Source organism: Taeniopygia guttata, chromosome 3, assembly GCF_048771995.1.
Source record: "Taeniopygia guttata chromosome 3, bTaeGut7.mat, whole genome shotgun sequence".
In the NCBI taxonomy this organism is placed as follows: domain Eukaryota; kingdom Metazoa; phylum Chordata; class Aves; order Passeriformes; family Estrildidae; genus Taeniopygia; species Taeniopygia guttata.
In genome coordinates this window covers 81,924,545-81,947,757 of record NC_133027.1, presented here as the reverse complement: position 1 = coordinate 81,947,757, position 23,213 = coordinate 81,924,545, and the positions used below count along the sequence as shown (strand labels likewise).

The 23,213-nt window shown below is 38.3% G+C and overlaps 1 protein-coding gene across 3 annotated transcripts in view; it reads right to left on the bottom strand.

The window, feature by feature from the left end:
- The window catches only part of TTC27 (tetratricopeptide repeat domain 27), a 114,181-nt gene extending 98,225 nt beyond the window's left edge, over window positions 1-15,956 (bottom strand). The window contains exons 1-3 of one of the 3 annotated variants that reach the window (XM_004174637.5): window positions 15,697-15,956; window positions 12,807-12,984; window positions 7,321-7,450 (exon numbers count right to left, since the gene is read on the bottom strand). In XM_004174637.5, the coding sequence (XP_004174685.2) occupies window positions 7,321-7,450; window positions 12,807-12,984; window positions 15,697-15,784 (396 nt within the window). In that variant the 5' untranslated portion in view covers window positions 15,785-15,956. Of the gene's footprint in view, window positions 1-7,320; window positions 7,451-12,806; window positions 12,985-15,696 lie in introns of those variants that run through there. The other 2 variants (XM_072927212.1, XM_072927213.1) reach the window with 2 other exon arrangements.
- Between the last annotated feature and the right edge of the window lie 7,257 nt (window positions 15,957-23,213).

The window sequence follows — 23,213 nt, the reverse complement described above, 5'->3', positions numbered from 1 at the left end:
AAAAAACCCCAAAAAGCTAAACCAAAACAAAACCAAAAACTCTCTCTAGGAGTCTCAACCTTTTACCAAATCATGGTAAATTCTGCACTGTTTCTTGCTCTCCTGATACATGACATCAACATCATCTGCAGGACACTGATTTCCTCCCACCTGAAATGCACGTGTCATCCAGTCAACTAACCCCAAACACATTCCAGTAATATAATCACTCCTGTGATCTAAGGAGAAATGCTTGGTAAATCCATGCCATTCAATTTGCAATCACAGAAACATAACAATTTTATAATTAAATTAACCCTACAGCACCGAAACACACTAGATATTCCTGCAGTGTTGTCAGTATGTGTTATCATTTTCTTTTCCCAGAAGGAAGCTTCCTGTTGGAGTGGCATCAGAGCAGCAATATGAGAGCTCTTATTCCCTTTGTCTGATAAACCTCCCTCTGCTTTGGATGCATTCCTGTATGATGTTCTCTACAGTAACTCTTTCACTTAATGGCCCTAAGGTAGCTCTCCAGGGATTCTCTCAGTGGTGATTGGCACCCTACAGACACCTATTCTCCTCTCCCTTTTAATGCAATGAAAGCATTTGAGCAGCTTATCTTCAGGCTCAGGGAGATGTCAATTTATCAGTCTATTCCTGCTTCTCATATGACAGATTTCCTTAATGAACAAAAAAGTAGGGCTTTACTTTTCAGTTGGTATAAAAGGGGCAGGAAAGGGGAATGGAGAGGAGAAAGCAGAACAGAAGGTTAAATGACAGCCTTCATTGAAGTCACTTGCCCGAGAAAGATTCTGAATCAGTCTATACAACCAAGGTATAAGTTACTTGAATCATATTTCAGCTTTTTAAACAAAACACATAATGTAATTCCTGAGTTATTTCAAACTTTTTTCAATACCTGTATCAACAGGTTCTACTGAAGACAAAAATTGTTAAGCTTTATGAATCTCCAACATGACTTCTTAGTAGCAGAATAACATTTAAGTTTCTTCTGTTAAGTTTATACTGATTTACTATGGGTCTTTTAGTTTGCATTAGCATTGAAAATACTTTTACTTTGTAGACAATGATTTGGGACAAAGGGGAATGAATTCCTGTATGACATCACTGCAGTCATTTCAATCCCACTGTGGAAAATAATGATCACAACCACTTGAGAATAAAGGAAAGAAACTGCCAGCTGGAAATATACCAGATCTGTTGCACCTCTGGCCATTCAGAAAGGAAAAACCTTATCAAGATCTGTAATTTTGAGAGGGGAAATTCATCAATCAGTACTGCTAAAGATTAATTTTTCAAACACACACACACACATAGCAGGACACTCAACACAGTTTTCGGTTTAATGTAAACTTTTTTCCTATCTGCATGGTTTTGATTCTTTCTGCAATCAAAATTTACCACACTTAAAATACCCAAAGGGTAAACAAAGGAGATTAGTTATAAAACCTTTTCCAAAAACAGTCTTGCAATGCTAGAGTTATCTGAACTTGTTTAAGCACTGTAGTAACAAATTAATCTCAAATTCACATTTCAAGTCCTTTCACCACAAAACTCAGTCCTGCTAATGTAACACTGACAAAGAATGAGGGAGGAAGAAGGGAAAGTTGATGACATATTAAAGCCTTTGAAAATAAGTCCCAGAGCCAAAGAACTGCTATCTTCTATTTCAACAAATCCATCTCCTTTTTCATGAAACAAATCCCCTCCAGAAAAGCAGACATCCTTTACCTTTTGCTGAGAAAGTCTAAACCAAAATTCATTTCTTCCAGCCTAGGCTCTAAGACTGCATTGTCCATGCAGAATTCACTGCCCTGAGGTAGTATTTAAGTGAGAGAACAGCTATAAGTAAGAAGTAGAAGTTTAAAGTGTTATGGCTACAAGAACTGCAAAGTTAAGAATAGAAGTCCACCAAAACCTCTAAAACATTGGCTAAGAGCAAAAAGAAATTCTGAGCTTGTGTTCTTGTGCTTAAAAACCTACATATATAATATGTTGAACCTATCTTGTAGCTCCAAGATTTCATGTATCTCCAAATAGCCACAACCCAAGACATGCTAATATAATGCTCCTTACCTAGCAAACCTGGATTAGATTTTTGAGTCTTTCTACTCTTCATCAAACTGGACATCACAAAGTATAATTATTTTATTCAGGACTAATGTTCTTAAAACACAGAAACATATACTAAATAATTACTTCATAACATATGGACAGAAATCACTAGAGTAGTCATCCATCTTCTGCTGGACCTGCAAGTGGTTCTGTTTGACCATCACAAATTAACACAAAAAATAGACACAAATTAATCTCAGTTCAACTCCAGATCCATATTTTTTAATCTCTGAAACACAGCTGTTTCTCTGTTCAACTTCCAAACAGTAACTTAAAGGCTACTTTTAAATTACTACTACTAAAGCCCTAAATCAAATGCAAGCTGGACAGTACTCCTGCATATTTCAATTTTCACAGCATTTCAAAAGTATTACCCAGCACAACTGGAGCCACCTGAGTAAAGATAAAAATCAGAACAAAGCTCCTGCCATTCACATTCAATAGCTTTAAAAATAGAGTGTATGAGAATTCTACTTTAGGGAACTAGTGTTATTTTCTTGCTAATGATAGTGACTAGAAGCAAAGTGAGCATTCAACATGCTTTTACTTCTATATTGGGAACCACTCTGGCCTTTGTAACATTTCATCAGCTCTTTCTGTCTTGGGGATCCTTCCTCTACATATAAAAAGGCAAGTGCAGACATAAAGAAGTAGACAAAGCCAGGCTAAAGGTTCAGGAAGACTTGATTAAATGGAAGCAAAGGTGGGATGTAGACAAACAAATTATTGGATCAGGAAGCTGCAATATGTGGAATACTAAGCCATATATACTGGACTTCTCATATTTTGAAAAATACAAAGACTACTGCACAACAATTTGTCATTGAGCAAAGCTAAGGTGATACAGAGGTGATACAAAGCTAAGATAACAGAGGCTACCTGCCAAAGGTTTGTTCCTTGAAAATAGAATTCACTTTTTAGACTGGGAGGCAATGGAAATACTGCTTTCATTCATAACTGCTTTTCTCTTCAACTTGCTGAAAAGGAGGCAAGATTACACAGGAGGCTGTCTCCAGTTACACAAGCCAAATCAGTAATGGGTAACCTATGGAAAGCTGAGGTCCAGACTAAAGATAATCATGGTGAGGTGCAAGGAAATCAGGCCTGAGAGCACTACATGTCAAATAAGTATTTTAGTTATGAAACCTCTTGTTCATAAACCCTATGAGGGTGACTTTGCTCTGCTATTAAGGGGGTATTTTTCAAGGGACTGCACTAAGATTCCCCCTTCTGATCTATATGCATACCAAGGGAATGCAGGGCAAGACTGTACGCTACTTTAGCAGGCTATCTTTGCTTGCGAGACTCTGCCTCTGGATTTAACCTTTATCATCCATCCTTACATTCCCCACAAGAGGGAGAAATCTGCATAATTTTCAAACCCTATATCTTGCTGGTCAAGCACAGACTTTTTTCTTCCTAGCTACTGCATGCTAATAGAAGCCAAGCATCCAGGCCTGAAAAAAGAATTCACAACAGATTGAATAAACAAGACCAAGGAATCATACTGGATTTGAGACATAGTACATTGGTGTTTTTCATATTAATTATGAACATAGCTATAGATACCAACAGAAGTGTGGCACTAATTCAGTCTCTTCCAGCAAAAGGATCAAATAATGCATGAAAGAAACAGTAATAAAAACACATGGAAAAAATTACTCAAATGTAATTCAAAACTTATTATTTGGGATCAACCTGGAAGCTACAAAAAGAAGAGCAGGAACTGTTGATAGACACACTTGGAGGACTCCTACCAGTTGTTTACATGCATTATAAATTAACAGATTGAGATCTTCCAGATGGAGCTTCTCACTGTTACCAGATATATTCTACTTGTGAGTATGAAATAGACATCAAATAAAGCAGCAAGCAGCTTGTCCTCTCAATGTTCTTAATCATCAGTGGTCTTCATTAGTACTACTACACATTCTTTTCCAGTTCATCCACTACAAATAGTAATCTCAGTTCTATGAGGTAATACACAGAAGCTCTGAAACCTAAGGCAGAATAAATATGCTCCAACTTCAACAGTTCTGTATCTTTTATTCCCTTACAAGCAGACAGTGACAACTCTTTTAAGACATAAGGAGCCTATTACTATAATCCACTTATTTTAAGCATTGAGCTCATTAATAATGCTTTAGTCTAACCCTATACGTTCAAAACAAGCACTGCTAATCCATTTTAACTAGAATTCAGTACTTTTTAATCTTCCTTTACCACATTCACTCATTAAAAAAATGCAGCATAGTATCAGTCAGACTATTAAGTGGTGTGGTAAAGTCTCAGTTATTCTAGAAAACCAAAATACATCTAATAAATAAAATGCTACTTTTGTGTGGACTCTGAAAATCACAAGTGAGTTCAGCAGGACATAAAATCAAATCTTAATAGAGTACATTCTTATGAATGTAACCATAATTTGGAGAGAAGGCTAGACTGAATTTGAAGAAAGGGAAATCATAGACACATACTCATGAATATTGTTCATTGAACACATCCAAGAGGCCCTTACTAGCAACTCCTCTTAAAGAGGCTATTTTATTTATTCTTCACTAAAATTAATTACAGTCTCATTCAGCATTACTGCACTCCTAAGAAAAGTTATCTGGGAGCAAAAATGAAGCTATGTCACTGATCTAGAGGTGAAACTTTCCAAGGATAGAAATGGCAGCAGTTATATACCCTGGATATAGGGACTAATCCAATAAAGTGCTCTGAAAATAACAGTAACAGTTTTTAAAATATTCCTGAAATAAATTAGACATTGTAAAGCTGAAATTGAGTGACATTACTTAGAGCAGACTAAAAGAAACACAAAGATGTAATTTTTTTAACCTTGATGTGGGAAAAAATCATTTTAGTTTGAAAACCTGGGAAATGGATGATCTGGTTAAAAAGGGACTGTACCAGTCTTGATGACAGAATATGGAAGGTTACAACAGACAGAGAAAGTTACGAGTTCCATCTTTAACTCACGTTTGTTGAATATCTGCATATGCATGAGAGGAAAGCTGGATTAAAGGAAACACAAAAATGTCACTATTGGGATGTTCATTTTTAGAGTGTTCATATACTAAGAATCCTTGGAATGAAAACTACATGAAGATAATTCAAAACATAATTCAAAACCTTTTGAATTAGGACTTTTAATAAAGAAGAGAACTGGATATTATATTTTAGCATGTAAGTGCGTAGTGCTCTTGGAAAAAAAAAAAAAACAACATTAACATGTTAGAAGACAATACAGACAGCAGTAATAGAAATAAAGGTAAACTGCTGCCTGAATGCATAAATAGCTAAACCTTGAAGCAATATGGAAGACTGATGGAGCCCTCATTAAAAATAAAGTCTCCTCTCCTTTATAATCTCTTGCCAGTTTAGTTTCTGCAATACCACCCCTGCACAAGCAAATGTATTTCAAAGCATCACATTCCCAGCCACTGCAGAAATGTAACAGAAACCAATCAGGAGATCGTGTATTTCCTTAATCAACAGGGAAATAGTATCTCATTCTTCCAGACATTAAATGAAATTGCCTAGAAAACAGAAGGATTTAGGGTGACCTGATTTTGGTCTTCCAGTACCTGAAGGGGACCTACAAGAAGGGGGGACCAGGCTGGATGGAACTCTGGTCTAGTGGAAGTGTCCCTGCCCATTGCCAGGGGCTTGGAACTTGATGATCTTTAAAGTGCCGTCCAAACCAAAACATTTTATGATTCTATGAAATGGTTAATAGAAATTATGAACACTGTATATTCTAGGTCTCTGAATTCTGTCAGATGCAATCCTATGAGCATCATCTTGGGCCACAGACTGCATTAGACTGCAACCTATGCATACACACTAACATAGAATATAGAGTTCTCCAGTAAACAGAACCAAAATTTCTAAGAATATTTCAATATTATAACATTAAACATTATTAACAAATTATAAAGAGACTCAATTAAATTAGATTTTACTATTTTAACTATATATAAAGGCAAAAGGAAATACTTTTCCCTTCAGAGGTAGCACACTTCAAAATTTTTGCTCATTTCACATCCTACCGATTTAGTCATCAGAAGATGAGATTTGAATTTCAAGTATCAAAAATCATGCAAAAAATAAGCCTATCTATACATACTGTGCCAGCCCTGAAAGATAAACCAAATTTACAAGCATCTGTTTTAAAAAGCAGGAGCAATACTGTATCTGAACAGTTATTTAGAAATACAATCTTGCAAATTAACCTAAGGGCAAGACTTTATGAATTATGGAAAACAAGCCACAGTAAGGCAGCAGAGCCAATAGTTTACATGAAACTTTTCATATACTCCAACTTCCCCTCATTTCACAGTTTACAGCACTTACATTGCTCATGGTCCATACCCTATGCTTAGCGAAATTCTAAATTCAAACTTGTTTTTGCATTAACAGAGACTACTGATATGTTCTTCACTGACACACTGCAGTAGTCAGTATTCTACCACAGCTTTAACCCCAAGAGAAATATCAAGAAGCTGTGCTAAAGCCCCATGTGAGCAGAGTCTGGACTGTTGTACAGCTGTGACGAACAACACACACACTCCACTAAAAGAAGATAAGGTGCTGGTTAGTAATCTACATAAAACGATGACAAAATAAATAAAACTATAGTCCTCAGTTTCATCTCCTGCATTCCCTTATGCTTCCAAAAGCTCTATATAAATTAGCATTTCTGTACTAATATTACCTCAACTCACTTGGCATTCAGGAGCCTAAAAGGATACTCAGCATCTAAATCTACTATTACCATCTGCCAAACACTCTGCTATTTGCAAGATATGCAACTTCTACCTTTCCTTAAGGAGAGGAAATTTCTAAGCCATTTATAAACATCTTTCTGCGATCCAGCTAAGAATGTATCCCAAAATAAACACATTAAAAAAATTATTGATTGCAAATGCCTTTTAAGTAAATGCCTATATTAAAGATATCTTCTCCATCCAAACTCAACATTTCCAGCAGGACATATCTTATGTAGAGAAACAGTAACTATTTTTAGGACACTGCTGATATAAGTGAAGATGCTGCAATAGCAGCCAGTAGCATTGATGATTATGAAAACTCATTTTAGCACCCCACCTTGCAGATGTGCCTTCACTGACACAGTGTTAAGGTTACTTGTGAAAAGCAGTGACAATAAAAGGACAGCTTATTAAAATCCAAACCAACCTCACAGAATTTCTGTAACAATGCAGCTGGCAAAAGATCCTGAAGCTTTAACTGAACAGGAGGCCCAGTCCAATTGCTTTGAACAAAGAGCTGCAAACTCCCCACACCAAGCAGAAATATCAGCCTCTGCCTGCAATATAGATAAGAACAGCAATTAGCAACATATTACATTTTCACTTAAGGCTACAAGAGCTGATTAAATTTTGTGCTAGCTCAAAACACTCAGCTTAAAAAAAAAAAAATCACCCTTCTGTGAGGATGGTACAATGAATGGAATATTCAAGAATGCACAGAGGAAACTGAAAGTCCTCCAAACGTGTTTGTTTATAAAGGTTGCAACTAATGCCAAACATCTTAGAGGTGGAGTTTATGTATTTCAAAATTTAAGGCTGTACACAACTATCAGTACTATCAGCGATCAGAAGTCTTGCAAAGGATGCAAATAATCCAATTATTGCACATTGCATGGTTGTTATAGTTTCTTATGATACATCTAAGAATATCTACATCTACATTTTCACAGAAAAAAAAACTGCAATAGTATACGTTCCAAAAGAGCAAGTTTATTTTTGTTTTGACATAAAGGTTTATTTTCACTCCCTCTAATAAAAAAATTAAATTAAATCAAAAATTTAGAATACTCCCTCCAAGCTCATTCAGATACTCTGGCAGTAAATAATATCTAATTCATCATGGCCTTTGTTTTAAATAATAGTAATTTATTGAAAGATGAAATTAAGAGACTTTGTTTTCTTTGCCATACCAACTAGGTATGGCAAAAATTTCTTTATCTACAAGACTAAACTCATTTTACATTACTATGACTCCTTTACCAAATAATCTATGTACTCTGCAGAAGGCAGGGCACAATCTGTCAGAATGTAATAGTTAGTTTAACAGGTGTAGAATTTTAAGATTTATATACAAACTTCTTGTTCGTTTTATGATACCTTAATGGCTCAGAACCTTATTGACAAAGGCCCTAACACATAGAAAATGGGCCTAACAACAAAAAGTTAGCATTTTAACTGTGCAGGTTTGATATAAACACTGGAATGTTAAGAAGCATAGGTGAAACAGAAAAATCCAGTCCTCTCTTTTTGTATCAGAAATCAGAAACTTAGAGATGTAAGAGCTCTCCAATCGAAACAAAAAAATAAAGTGTTGTACAACCCCCTAAAAACCAAAGCAAAATAGAAAAGCTGCACACAAACAAGTAGCTGGTGGGCAAGAATGCAACAAAAGATGCAGAACAATAGGAAAAATGGGTGGGGAACATTTAATTGAAAATTTAAAAAAAAACCCCATATTTTAGGGGAGTTAGAGAACAAGGACTGGCATAAAGAGTTCTTGTTGAACAAGACAAGGTAACACTTACTGGCTGTCATTATTCAGCCAGTAACTATCTGCTACGAAATATGAATATATGAATACATAACCAAGATCACCATTAAACTTCCAAATAACTCAAGAACACAAAGCACTAACAATTATTGTATACTAAATTATTACCACTACACGTGAAATATCTACATAGGTATAAATTTCCTAATTTTTCTCCCATGAGAAATTATACTTCAAATTTTCTGAAAGGTAACACAGAACAATCAACCATCCCTGAACTGTGATTCAATACTCTGGTCTTTTGAAGATAATTTTCATTATTTTATAATTTACACTGTAAATTATTAGTTACTATTTATTTATTTATTTTAACATTACTGATATTTATCTGGAAAGCAAACTTGCTTAAAGAGACACAGTTTTATTCATGCAGAATGCCTCTGGAACAACTGATAAAAAAATCTATTACTTTAACTGGGATACTGTTATTCCACTGCTTGTCATCACCAATTTTTTTTTTCACATTTTCAGATTCGTAACCAACTCCCAGTCTCCTTATCACTCACTCTGTATCAGAAAACCAATTTCAAGCTGTAATCCCTGTAAATGCTAATCTCCCTTGCCTATCCCCTATTTTTTTTCCAAGAAAATGCATTCTGTCTCCCTGCCTGCCCTTCACACTTACAATGCAGACCTGTAGATGCTCACCTCCGAAAGGCTGCCTGAAAAGCAGCAGAGACTGCTGCGAATGTCCCCCTTGCTATGGAGATCTGCATAATTTATTCTGCATTTACCCTTAGATATATGTCTGTATCCATCTCATTTTTCCTTTCTCTGTGTGAATGGGGGTTTTGCTGCCTTTTTTTAAACACTGTTTACACCAAGTCTAATCATTCTTCATGATGCAGAATCACATGCTTAATTTCCATATTGCTGTATCAAATGCTCCTCAAAAATAATGAACAGTGCATTTGTATTTTAAAAAAATGGATGTGCATATAATGCTAGAATTTACAAACAAAATAAAGTAAAAAATATTTAATATTCAGGTTCTGCTTAAGAAGTTACAGGTTTCTGTTCTTTTTAGTGATACCAGAAATTGCAAAAGAGTAGCCAAAACTATTCAGTGTCTAACTTAGCTGTTTTGTTAATTCATGCACATCAAAGCAAGCTGCAGAAACAGCAAAAATTTCTTCATTTTCAGTTTTTATTACAAACAGCACACCAGTTAACCAACCATCAGATGTTCCATGAGAACATCCATGAGAACTGAACAGTGTTCAGTTTGGGAAATCATAACAAGCTTTATTGTATGAACTTCTTTCACCGTGTTTGGTATTCATTTATATGTTGAATAAGGTAGAAGTAGTAAATACACGCTCAAAAACCACCAGTGTCAGAGCTCATTTCCTTGTTCCTTTAGATTTTGGAACCTGCACACTAGTTCCTTCCAGTCTTTTGAATCAAAATGCACATCAGGCAAGGAATATGCCTTCTTCCTATGGAGCTCAGGAAAAAAAACAAAAAAGGCATTCCCTCTCTGCATGGTTAACACCTATCCTATTACTTCAGCCTCCAAATTTTGCTGATTAAAATAAAGCCAAGAAGATACATTTTCCATAGAAAATCACTTTTAAGCATTCAAGTAAGCAACAATAGCAGGAAAAGAGTATAATAAAAAATATCCTCTTCAAACATTTATTATAAGGAATGCTTAATTTTTAGAACATAAAGGCTTAAAGTGCCATAGTGAAAATGTGTCTGGGGCAGGGGAAAGAAGACAATCAGTTAAAAGGATAGAAAAGTTGCACAAATTTTTAAAATGCTGCTAAATCATTTTTGTTACTGAACCACAGATTTGAAAGTGGAAAAAGTTAGAGTACTTGTCCAAAGAAATTACCATCTAGATCCAAATTTTGAGCTGTTTTGCCCTCAAGCTGCTCAGTTTTAGCTTCAGAAAAAGAACTCCTTAAGAGTTCTTTTAAAATATTACAAAACCATACTTTAAATTGTTTGTATTGCACAAAAAAGAATAGGATTCACATTACCCAACTTTCTCTTTCCAATTGAATTCAACTCCTCCTGTGTTCTTAAATATCCAGAATTATAACTTTCAGTTCAAGAAAAAAAATTATTTTTACTTATCCCATCTACAGAAAGTCACAAGAAAATCAGTGTCTTACTGAATTTTCTGGGCTAGAACTTAAGAAGTTTGCTGCACTTCCTTTGAATAACATAGTGGAAAAAGAAAACAACATTTTAGGCATTAAAAAATATAGAACCCCCCAGTTTTATCAGAAGCAATGGAAAGCCTGGATGCAAAGGTTACATAGGTTCCTCCCATAAGGACTTCACAGGACATAGGGTCTGCAGGTAGAAAAAATAACTATGTGACACATTTTAACCCAGAAAGTCATTGGAGACCAAGATAGTACAGGTCAAAGTGCTGTGCAACACCTACCTAAAACAGGAAATTATCAGTCTTTCAGACAAGCAACTTCAGTAGAAGTTTTTGTATAAGAGAAAGCCACAACTAACATCTTTCGCCCCCAAAACTTCTTAAATTATTACTAATGGAGCTTGAAAAACTCACTTGGATGCTACCAACAAAATTGTTTCTGGTAGACACTGATAGGTTTTGAAGACCCTTTGCCTTCAATTTGAATAAAACTTCAGGCTATAATTTTGAGCGGAAAATCCTCTCTCTGCTTCTGAAATGCTAAATATTGCAGATCTGCCTCCATGTCTTCTGGCAAGGGGGCTTCTAATACAGCCCAGAGCTGCAGAGCAAAAAAGAAAAACTACAAAGACCATAGAGCTGGAGCGTGAGCAGCCAAGGAACAAATTCCTTTGTTGTCTGCATTAGGAGTGCACTATAACAGGATACATATAAAGTTCCACTGGTATAGATTGCCATTACATTCAAGAAACTTAATGGCTTAAAAAGACAGCAACACATATTTGACGCAATAATTAAGATCAGGATTGAGTCTGTTTCAAGTCCTGAATGATTTTTCTTTCCTTGTCACATTATTCAAACTACCACAAGGTGACAGAATCTAGAAATATTGAAAAATTTATCCAGCTAATATTTAATAGCAACAGCACATTAAAGTAAGGGGGAAAAAATACAAGAAACACCTAGCAAAAAACATGCATGGGAAAAACCTCTGAACACTAGCTCAGAAAGCAGGAGTGCATTGTATTGTGCACCACATCAGAAGACGAGTTTTTGACACACTATGATCACGAACAAATCTCAGCTCAGTTTTTCCAACATGCCAACTAATTTTTTTTCCCTGATATTTTAGTAAAAACTCTCAGGTTTATGCGAGTCATACCAAAACACACATATTTGGACTCTGCCAACACTAACCGGTAACAACTACCTTCCTCTTTTATTTTTTAATCTTTATCTTCTCTTATCTTTTGGTGAAACTTTTTTACCTTTTAAAATACCAATATATATATACACACAAAACACACAGAGCTTTCTGCTTCTACTATGCCTAGCATGTCAGATTTCAGCCTGTTCATCATTTAGCACAGCAAACTGTCAACAGTAAATTCATACTCCTTAACAGGAACAATCAGCACATACAGTACAATCAAGAAAGACTCTATCAGAGAAGGTCTTGGGAAGAAAATAATTAATTGATGAACAGCACCCATGAGTAACACGGTACTCCTTTTTACATTATAAGAGCAGAACAACCTCATTATAAGTCAGACTTAGAAATACAGCCATTGCTTGGACAGTAACATTACACAGTACTTCAAGCAGCCACATAAATGTAATACAACATTTCAGAGAGAAAATTGCTAATTGTTTGATGATATATGGCCAAATGAATTTACATGTGTGATTTCTTTATACCAGAACCTTCTGAGGTAATGACTGTAAATAAAGTTAATGCCTTTAACAAACCCCTGTATCACAATATCATTGTCTCTTACACTGGACAGTAACAAATAGATGCCCAAGGGAGCAGGGGAAATAACACAAGAAATTTGTTTTCTGCTTTCCTGTCAGTACAAAGATTTTGAAGGCCCTATACAAATTCTACATTTTTCTAAATGCCTTTTGTAAAAATCAAACATAGCCTCTATTAAACTTTCATATAACAAATAATAATTTCCACCTTTCCACATTATCAACCTCTGCATAACAATCCAGGTATGCTAGAATCTGTTTCTCCAAGTAAGTGTCAATGTTCTCCTCTGTCACAGAAGATGCACTGAAAACATTCTGAATGGCTGAATCTGAAAATATTGCCTCGTATTTCCCATCAAACATCAATTGCAACAATGATCCACTTTCTGGAAGAGAAAAAAAAAACAACACAGAAATCAGTGTCAACTTTGAAACAATTTTGTCTTTCAAGAACTATTAAACCTATTCAAGTGAAAATATATACCATTACCCTTCTAAAGAATGTATCTTCATTTACACTGCAGCGAAAGTGCAGTTGCACTGAAACACAAGAGCATCACTAGCAGGTGTCACTTCATTAAAAATAGTTTGTATTAAAGTTACAGTGAAACACAAACGACCAGATGAATGTAAAACAAAAACTTGCACTGAAATTTCAGGAAAAATAAAAGGATGGCCTTTTAAAATATTTCAGTTATAACAGCAAGATGTTCTTCCTTCAAAACATTTTAAATGAACAGTAAACTTCTATAGATAAGACAGTAATTTCACAGACCAGAGAATCTACTTAGGGGAAATGCAACAAAAAATGATTCAATATTTGCAGAATTCGGTGTTATGTACAACTGCAGAAACTGTTCAGTCCTTCATTTACATGCTTTAGAATACCCACAAACAATGGGCAATGAGATTTTATCTTTACAAAAGAATTATATCCTATGGTAACTCTACTACCTCAATGAAAAGCCTGCACATGGAGCAGATTCTTAGGGGTAATTACTAAGGTGGATTTAGACCCATGACTGTTTCTTAAGCCTGATTTCAAGACAAAGTGAAGCCAAGAAATGCTATATATTTCTAAGAAGCTTCAGACCCATCAAGTTCTTGACGCAGGTTACAACTATATTCACAGAAGCTATCTTCAGATATGCTACAGTGCAATCAATACAGCAGTCCTTGGAAAAATCTGGCCATGTTAAAACCTGCTGTTCTTGAGCAAAACCATTATCTCCCTGACCTGCAGCTGTGGCTTCAACTCATACAAACACACTGACCGGTTTCTGACCAGATGATACAGGTGTTGGTGATGGTGCAGCTGAGGTAATGCAGAGGTCTGCACAAGATAAGTGCCTCACTATCAATCTGTGATTCCAGCTGGGGATTGCAGCTCCCTGCACTCAGTAGCTGCACTAACATCAGCAGCCAAGGTAATCAATTTAACACTGGCACCGCTGTGGATCCACACAAGCAGCAGCTGTGCAAAGAACTGAGATGAATACCAACCCCAAACTCATCCAGCTAAACAAGTATTCAAATTTTAGACATACAGGAACACAGACAGCAGAACCACCTTCAATAACAGCAATGGATGACTCTGTAGGAGTGGGTGACAGAGACTCATTCATTCTGAAAATCTCTGCACCACACTGTTGACCAAAGTTTACTTCTGTTCTCCACAATGAGCTATTGAATGGTATAAGAGATAACATGTGCCATGCATTATTTAAAAAACACTTTAAGCTGTACCTAGAAGAACATATACAAAAGTATACCAGTGGTTCCGCAGTGCTGCTGACATCACACCCTCACAGAGAATGGAAATAACAAGAGACTTTTCTCCAATCTATTCTTTGGAGAGACTTTCTCTCACCAAATGACAACTTTTTTTATATTGGGTTATAGTTGCCCAGACAGGCACTGCCATAGTTTGTAGAATAACTATGGGCTGTGAGGACACATGATGATGAATGAGGAATATTGAGGTTCTTCTCTTTCCAGTAACATAACTGTAAGCACATAAAATCTGTTTTTGATTATATGTGTAGCTTTTTATAGGACACTATATAAATTCAAGGTCACATCTTTTAAATTTATTTTCAGGATCATCAATAGGAAGGGCCCATGTAAATGATGACTAAGAATCCCACCATTTTCTATTTCTACTGCAAAATGCCTTTCTTCAAGAAGTTTTCGCCACATTTTATAGCAGCACACTACTGAAAGCACCTCAAAACAAACCACAGCTAACAAACAATACGACAAAAAAAAAAGCAATCAGAAAAACTCTACGTGGTAAAGATCATGCCCAACCCTTGCTGAAAAGACAGATGTGACAGATATCAGTCACATCAGCTGCCATTCTTAGACAGTACAATGATTAAGGCCAAATGAAAAGTCACATAACGAAATAAGACCTGATTAGCTCCGCATGGCTCTTTTCCAAAAATCTGTAAGTTAGGTAAGGATAAATGAGATTTTCAATATACTACAACATGGCACATGACTTGAAACATGTCAAAAACTAGTCTGCCTGAAACATGGAAGTACCTTTACATGACAAAAATTACATTCTAAGAGCTGCTGAGCTCCCCTGCAAGAAAGCTGGGTCTAACCAAGTGCCCTCAAGAGACTATTTTCCATTGATCCCCAAGCAACAGTGACTGAGTAACTCATAAATATAGAAAAGGCAGCTCGTGTCAGACTCTTCCCTCCCACTGCCAAGTTCCAGCAGGCAGGCAGCTTTTCACTCGGGAGGCAGCCGGAGGGAGCCCCGTGCTTAAAGGCCTCCCGAGTGGCGGCATCAGGCGGCCGGCGCGGCGTCCGCCGGACCGGCACCGCTGCGGCCAAGGGAACCCTGCGGGGCCCCGCGGCTCCTGCCGCCTCAGCCCCGCCGGCAGCGCCGCTCCCGCTCCTCCAGACTGACCAGCCCACACGGGCAGAAGGCCCCGGGAGCTCGGCGAGGATCTGACAGGGCGCCGGAGGTGAAAACACCCGCGGGAGCAGGGAGACGCCAGCCGCGGCCCCGGCTCAGTCCGATGGCTCCGGACACGCACAAGGAGCGGGCACCTTCCCCACGCCGGGCCGGGAGCTCCCCTCACCTGCGGCCGCAACTTCGCCCTGCTTCCACTCCAGGGACTGGGCGGCGCTGAGGAAGCCCCTGAGCAGGGCGCGCTCCAGGGCCAGCATGGCCCCGCCGCCCGGGCCCGCCACCGCCGCGCTCGCTTCCACAGAGACGCGCGCACCGCCTGCACCGGCCCTCAGCCCATGTGCGGCCAGCGGCTGCAGGGAGCCGCCATGACAGCGGCGCGGGGCACGCCGGGAGGGGCGCGGACCCCGCCCCAGCGGTGAGGGCGGCGCTGACCCGGGAGCGGCTCGTGAGGGAGCGGGGCGGAGCGGGGCGGAGCGGAGCGGGGCGGGGCGGGGCGGGGCGGGGCGGGGCGGAGAGGGGCGGGCGGGGCGGGGCGGGGCGGAGCGGGGCGGGGCGGGGCGGAGCGGGGCGGGGCGAGCGGGGCGGGGCGGGGCGGGGCGGGGCGGAGCGGGGCGGGGCGGAGCGGGGCGGGGCGAGCGGGGCGGGGCGAGCGGGGCGGGGCGGAGCGGGGCGGGGCGGGGCGGGGAGAATTGCCGGAGGGAAAAGGTTGGAAGGGAGCACGGTAGGTCAGCTGGTCCAATCTCCGTCGTCCAGCCTCCCTGCTCCAGCCGGGTCATCCCAGAGTACATGGCGCAGGATTGCATCCAGACGGTTCTGGAATACCTTCAGTGGGGGAACTCCACAGCTTCTCTGGGGAATTTGTTCCAGTGCTCAGCCAGATAGAGTAAAGAAGTTCTTCCTTACATTAATCTGGAACTTGCTGTGTTTCTACCCGTTGCCTCCTGTCCCATTGCTTGAACCCACTGAACAGAGCCTGGCTCCATCCTCTTGGCACCCTCCCTTCAGATATCTATACATATCTATACATCCTCTGTGGAGAATCCTCTGCGATCCTGGGCAGGTGCAGGCTGAGGTGCCCAGCACTCAGGGCAGGCAGCTCAGGATCGTGCTTTGGTTTATCCCGATGTTGATTTCAGCACCTGTCCAAACACAAGCTTGATATTATTAAAATCCCTATTACGAGATTTTGTGCTTTTTATTTTCAGGGAAAACCAGTAAAGTAACATTTTCTGTTAATAAATAGTTGCTAAGTGTAATTCCTTAGTAAAAAGAAGGAATATTTTGCTGTCTTCCTCACCTCTGCCAGTTACCCCAGCGTGTGGGGTTTCACCCTTACAGTTCAGTTCTGGGAGCATCTAGAAATACCTGGAAGATGCAGTAGGTACATGGGCAGGAATACCCCTGGCAGGAATTAGTGCACTCCTCCCTGGCACTGGGCCGATTGTTACCAATGATGTAAAAGATGGTTTGGGATGTTTGTTAATTGCCACAGACTTATTGAAATCTGCTGCTTAAGTTTGTTTCCCTAAACTATTTGAAGAGTATACATTTATTTCTCAAAGAACAATCAATGTGCTTTCTTTGCATCTAAGGATAGCTTCTGCCAGATGGCCCAAGGGGAAGAAAGTCTTTGCAGGGCTGTGTAGTGCAGATTCAAGATTTTAGCATAGTGCTGCTTATTGTTTCTAAGCAGGAAGTGCATAATAAAAATTTCTGACACAACAGTTTTCAGAGAATAACCTTCATCTTTAATTTTTTTTCTGAGAGTGTGAGAAAATTATCCATATGAAATGTACTACTGTGGTATCTGAACTAGTGCATTTAATATCACCTTACAAGATACCTGTGCTGCTGTGTTGATGCAGTATTTATCTTCTGCGGGGTTTTTTCCTAAAGCCTTTTGAAACAGACAATCTTCTTGTGGACTACCAAAAAAAAAAAAAAAAACTGCTTACTGTAAAAGAAAAAATTTTAAGCTTCAAACAATTAATATTAGCATAGATTTTTTTATTATGACATTTTAAGTGACACAGTGAGCTGCTGTTTGTAAAAGCTGCTGTTACTTGGTTTTTAAACTGATCCTGAATTCTGGGTGCCAGGTCTCTGGTACTGCTGGGGAGAGAAGCAATTGTGTTGTGTGCCATTTTTGAGCAGGAATAGATTTGTTGTTTGAGGAGTGGGGAAAGGGGAGGAATTGTCAAAGAAAAACTAGCTCATTGGTATACCAGGATGAAAATTTGCAGGATTATGAGACCAAACTTCTCCAGTTCTGGAGCACATTTGATGCACCTGGTGAGAGTAGGGGAGATGCAAGGCTCGTATTGGGGTATTGTATCAGTTTTTCTTGCCTTCTCTCTGTCAGTTCAGTCAAGTTACATCCCACTAACAAGTTGGTCTCTGCGATTCATCATATTTAAGGTTACAATACCTTAGTTACACAGGCAGGGACGTGATGCTTGGCGTGCACTGAGGTTGCTTCAGTGCACCACCAAGCAGCTCTGCGTCCCTCGAGTCTCTCTGAGCACTTGGCCAACTTACGCTCTTGCTTCACTGAACCCCAAAGAACAAAATCACTGAAGTGGAGGTAAAAAAGCTACATTTCAAATGTGCTAAAATAATAGAGGCTAGGGAATTCTTCTCTTCCTCACAACTTTATGAAGTACTAACAGTGTAGGCCACTGCAACACAGGAAAAGAAAGAGTGATTCAAAATATTGTTTGGGGATGTAAAATGAAGAACATGGCCAGTTGCAAATAACTCTGGACAGCTCTTCTCTGGCATTGTGGCAACTCTTCTAGAAGCTGACATGAATTTCATTAATCATTTGGAAAATACAATGTATTACTATTACTGTATCTCTTTTTGTATGGTATCCAGGATGAGTAGATGAGTAGAAAAAGAGGAAGTAGGTCTCCAGTAAATACTTACTCTGTCTGTAAAATACAGCTTTAATATTTGAGGTGCAGTCTTCCCACTTGTAATAGGTTAGTTTTTCTAAAATGTAGCCATTTAACAGAAAATCTATTGCCATTCCTGATGTCCATGGATAAGAATTTGCTGACCATTTTGCAAATGTTGCTCTGTTCAGAACATATCTAATCTGATCTTTTAAGAACTAATTGTTACCTGTTTAGTTAGAAGAAATTTGCTCTGTTTCAACTACATAACATCTGTGAGTTTTCAGATGAAGAAACCAAAGCTTACGTAGAAATAATTCAATTTACTGTTCAACAAAAGAATTCAGAAACTATTCTTTCATTAAATAAGCATGTCATATCTGCCCAAGTAGACATTTGCAAAGTAGTTAATGCCTTCTGTTCATACAGAAGCATTATTTTATTATGTCTAAGGTTTTTTTAATACAGCAACATTTTCTCTCTTTGCTAGCTTCAAAAAGAAAGAAGGATTTAAAATTAGATATAAAAAATATTGAATGGCTGTCATTAATTGGATTCTCTTTGGTAGTCTGGAGAAAGAAAGCCAAACAAAATTGGTTCTAGTCACACTACATCACACAGGAAACAGATAGAATATTTTATTAAAACTGCATATGATAATTTTAATCTCTTTGCTCCTGTATGTTCTACTCTTCTCTGAAGTGTGTATTTTGGATGAGGAGGTATTTAGTGATTGGGAGTGTTGTGGCCTGTATGTCAGAGAAGTGCTTTTGCCGTCTCAGTTTAATTTGTGTAAGACAAAATTCAGCATAGATTTGCAGTGTGATAGAATTATAATCACAGGGGAATAGAACTTACAAGAACCAAATGTTAAGGCAGGAGGCCTCAAATTCTGGAAGTGTCTGGAAAAGATAGAAATCCAACCGTTCTAGTGAATTTAATTTGAATAATCACTTGTGCAATATTTAGGAGAAGTTGATGTTTTATGGTAATTTCAAATGTTATTTTGGACAATATGGGACATCACTGTGGATGCTATTGGTTCTCCAAAGTTTGAGGCAGGCAAAGCTGACTGCAAATGTTAGAAGTTGCAAAGAAAAAGGTTCTAGTAAAATCAATATCTAGATTATAGTGGAGGGAAATAGACAGAGAGAAAGTATTCACCTTTAAAACACCAGTAGATCTCAATGTCCTTCAGCAACCAAAAATCTGCACTGAAATGATTTCTCATATTCTCCATAATGAGTTCCTCCCTAAATCTTTGAAGCTACTAGCTTCTTTGAGGATTATCTGTCCTGGCAAGAACAACAATGAGATAAATGTCCTCTTTCAAAACCTGCCTCAACACGCTTGTCAATATTTACTATATATTTATAACTTGACATGGTGAAGGATTGATGAGATCATTACAGTGGATTAGGATGACTCATTCCCCTGTCCTCCATGACTGCTTCTGTTTAGCTCTTTACTTCCCTGACTGCCCAAAGGAGAAACTGATGTGTTCTGAGCAGGCTTCCAGAGAGTTGAAGAAATCAATCCATTCTTTTACAGTCCGTGAAGATGTCCAAAGGATTCTTCTAACAAATTTTCTGTGTAAAACCAGCACTCAAGTGATTTTTCATTCATCTTGCTGCTGTTAATCATTAGACTCCACAAACATTAGGAAATCTGTGTCATTCACAATCTCTTACTTTCCACAAGCAAAACTCTTGGTATCAAAAAAATCAGGCTTTGACTTTAACTGGGAACTTCTGTACAATCTTTCAGATCCTATGGTAGAGTGAATGGTATCATATTCCAGTCCTCTTCCAGGTTTCTTTTGGCTAGTAGGATGAAAATAAGTTCCTGTGGGTTTTCCAACTGTTCTCAGCAGCAGAATTATGCCTTACTTTTGTGTCAGTGGGAAATTCTTTCCAAATTTCCAAATTTCAAAATTCAAAAAAATTCAAATTTCTTTCAAAATTTCCAAATTTTGTAGGTTTAGGAACATTCTGGTAGGGTTGTGACTAGAAATGCTTATGATGAGAAAGGACTTTTTATACTTACTGATTGCCTGAACTCTGCTGATCTATTTATACATCCATTCTGTTCAAAGACTGATTGCAGCAATTATTAGTGAAAATAGATTAGGAAATAGTAAGGGATTATCCCATGTCTACAGGTTAAATTTGTTCTGCCACAAAGAAGCTGCAGGTTGTTGTGATCATATTTTGAACAGCAGGATAAGTAAAACATTCATACTGTTTTCAACCTGTTCACCTGAGAGAAAAGTAGTTGCTTTAGACTTACATTGTATCTCAGAGGTAGAGCTCTTCTTGTTTAGCCTTATGAATTAAAAAAAAAAATTTACTAACAACAAAACAGTTCTGGGTTTTGGTACTTATCTACTCCTAATTTTAGGATACTTGTCTGAATTGTCTAAGGCTCTTTTTCACTATATAGTGCCTCTAGGTTTCCTGATAAAGAATGATATGAAACAATAGAGATGTTTTACTAAGGAGCAAATTTGTCTAAATCCAGATTCGCTGTAACAAATTTAGAAAAGAATATTTAAAAATCTTTTGAGACAGTTGTTAGAGATGTAGGAATCTATCAAGAGGTGGAGAATACTTTTCATCTTTGTATGGATTCACACACAGCAAAAATATGTTGGTGTTCTGACATCCCAGAGTGGCTTTGAGTTGTCTGAATCACAGAACTGCATCACAGTGACTCATTCTTGTTGCGTACTGACATCCCTGCTGGGAAAGAGCTGCTGTTTCTCCCTTGTAGCAATTTTAGTTGGCACATTTTTGTTTTCTCTTCCCAATGAAGTTTCTGTCCTAACAGACATCTACAGTGGAGCTTCCCTTCTTCAAGAAGACAGGCACTGTTTTGCAGGTGCAGTAAGTCATTTATTGCTCTGTTAAAAGCAGGTATTCACTCCTCCAAATGGAAAAGGAATATAAAACCCTACCTCCAGTTTCTAGGGACTTTGCTGTAACTGAATTCCTTCCATTGCCAACACACAAGAGGATAACACAGGCAGAATGCTGATTTTTGCAGTTTTATAGATGTAGCATCTAAACACTTTAGAATAAAGATGATAATCCTTATAAAACAATCTTGTGTGTGGACACCAAAAGAAAGGCCTTTGTAAAATAAAATGATCAGCCAGTGCTACAAATTCTTTGTATTCAGTTCCACTCAGCTCAGAACTATCCAGCCTGGGATGAAATGGTATTTACTCTGTGGGTTTTGCCACTATACATCAGTCCTAGATTAAGTGACCCAGGAATGGCACACATAGTAGAGGAGATCCTTCACTGTACGTTCTTCTAATCTCTCTGGATGTAGATGAGGCATTGTGTTTTCAGGGCAGATCTCCAAATTTATGCTGAGGGCAGGGAACTCAATACATCCTTTTTCCAAAAATTGTGATGATCTCAAACCGCCCCCCCCACCCCCAGTGCTTATCATTCTCTATAACCTTAATGACATAGCAAGTGATCTGTCCTTCCACAAAGTCACTAGAATTGTTGCTCACTGCATTTTTCACAAAGACTTTTCAGGTGAATGTTAGTATTACTGCCAAATTCTCGTCAGCACACTTGGGCTAAGAGCATATGACTTAATGTCTGGCAAAAGTCCTACAGGGTTTGCTTCTGAAAATTGATAAGCCCTCACAAGTTGAGGAGAGATCAGGCCAAGGAGGCATAATGAAGTGCCCTCCCAAATAAAAACATCCTTTCTTAGAACTTCCAGGGAATATATTTTGCATCTGTGCTGTTACCTGTGTCTTGATAGTGCTCTTAGATCTTCTTGTCCAGACCTATTTTTCTTTTTTAACTCAGTGAAGCCATGTCTTGATTTTTCCTGCCCAGAAAATTGAAGCTTAGGTTTTCTTATTCAAATTTTCATTTGGAGTTGGCAGCAATTCTAAGACTGAGCTACAGATTCATCATTCCCGTGCTGGATGGTCACATTCCATTTTAACCTTCAATGCAGATAGACTTTGTAAAACTGTTCAGTTTTTCCTTTATCGTCACATAATTCTTTTGAGAACCCATTTATATATTCTTTATTCCACCAAGAGCTGTGCTGAAGTGATGAAACATATTTTTCACTTATGCATTACATTTTAATGATCAGTTTTTTAAATCAAGTATGATAAACTCATTGAGGAAATTTTAAGCTAATGTGTGATCACAGGACCTGTGCTCAGAAAGCAATTAGTTTGGATTTCTTGGCCTTTAGGAACAGGTCTATTTGATTTGGTTGGTGTTCTTCTGACAATGGATAAAGCATCAGGGAACCAGAAGGTTCTTTTAAATTCCTTAGGTTATTTCTTTCCTGTAAATCAGTAATTCTCATGTTCTCTCTGTTTTCTTACTCAATTTTTGCTGGTTTTTTTATGAACTGGCCTGTAAAAAAAAAAAAAAAAGAGTCATAAAAGGGAAGTTTTAGGGGAGTTCATTATTGCCTTCCCCTTTTTACAAAGTTCCTGTAAAAAAGACACACAATGTTCAGCACACACTTGGACTTTCGTGGTCTTCTGATGCTGCAAGCTTTGCCTAATGATCTCTGGATGAAGGTTTTTCCTGATGATTTTGTCTCCTCTGAAGTTTTTCTCTGAGCCATAAAGCCCCACAATATGAGATGGATGCATTCGCATTTGATGATGATGAAATACATGTGGCACAGAATATGCTGGCTCAACTTTCATCAGTACAGACCTTTCCTGGTCTGCTCCATTGAAGTTGTAGTCGGGAAAAGGGGGACAAGATCTGTCATGGATGGTTGTGATCTG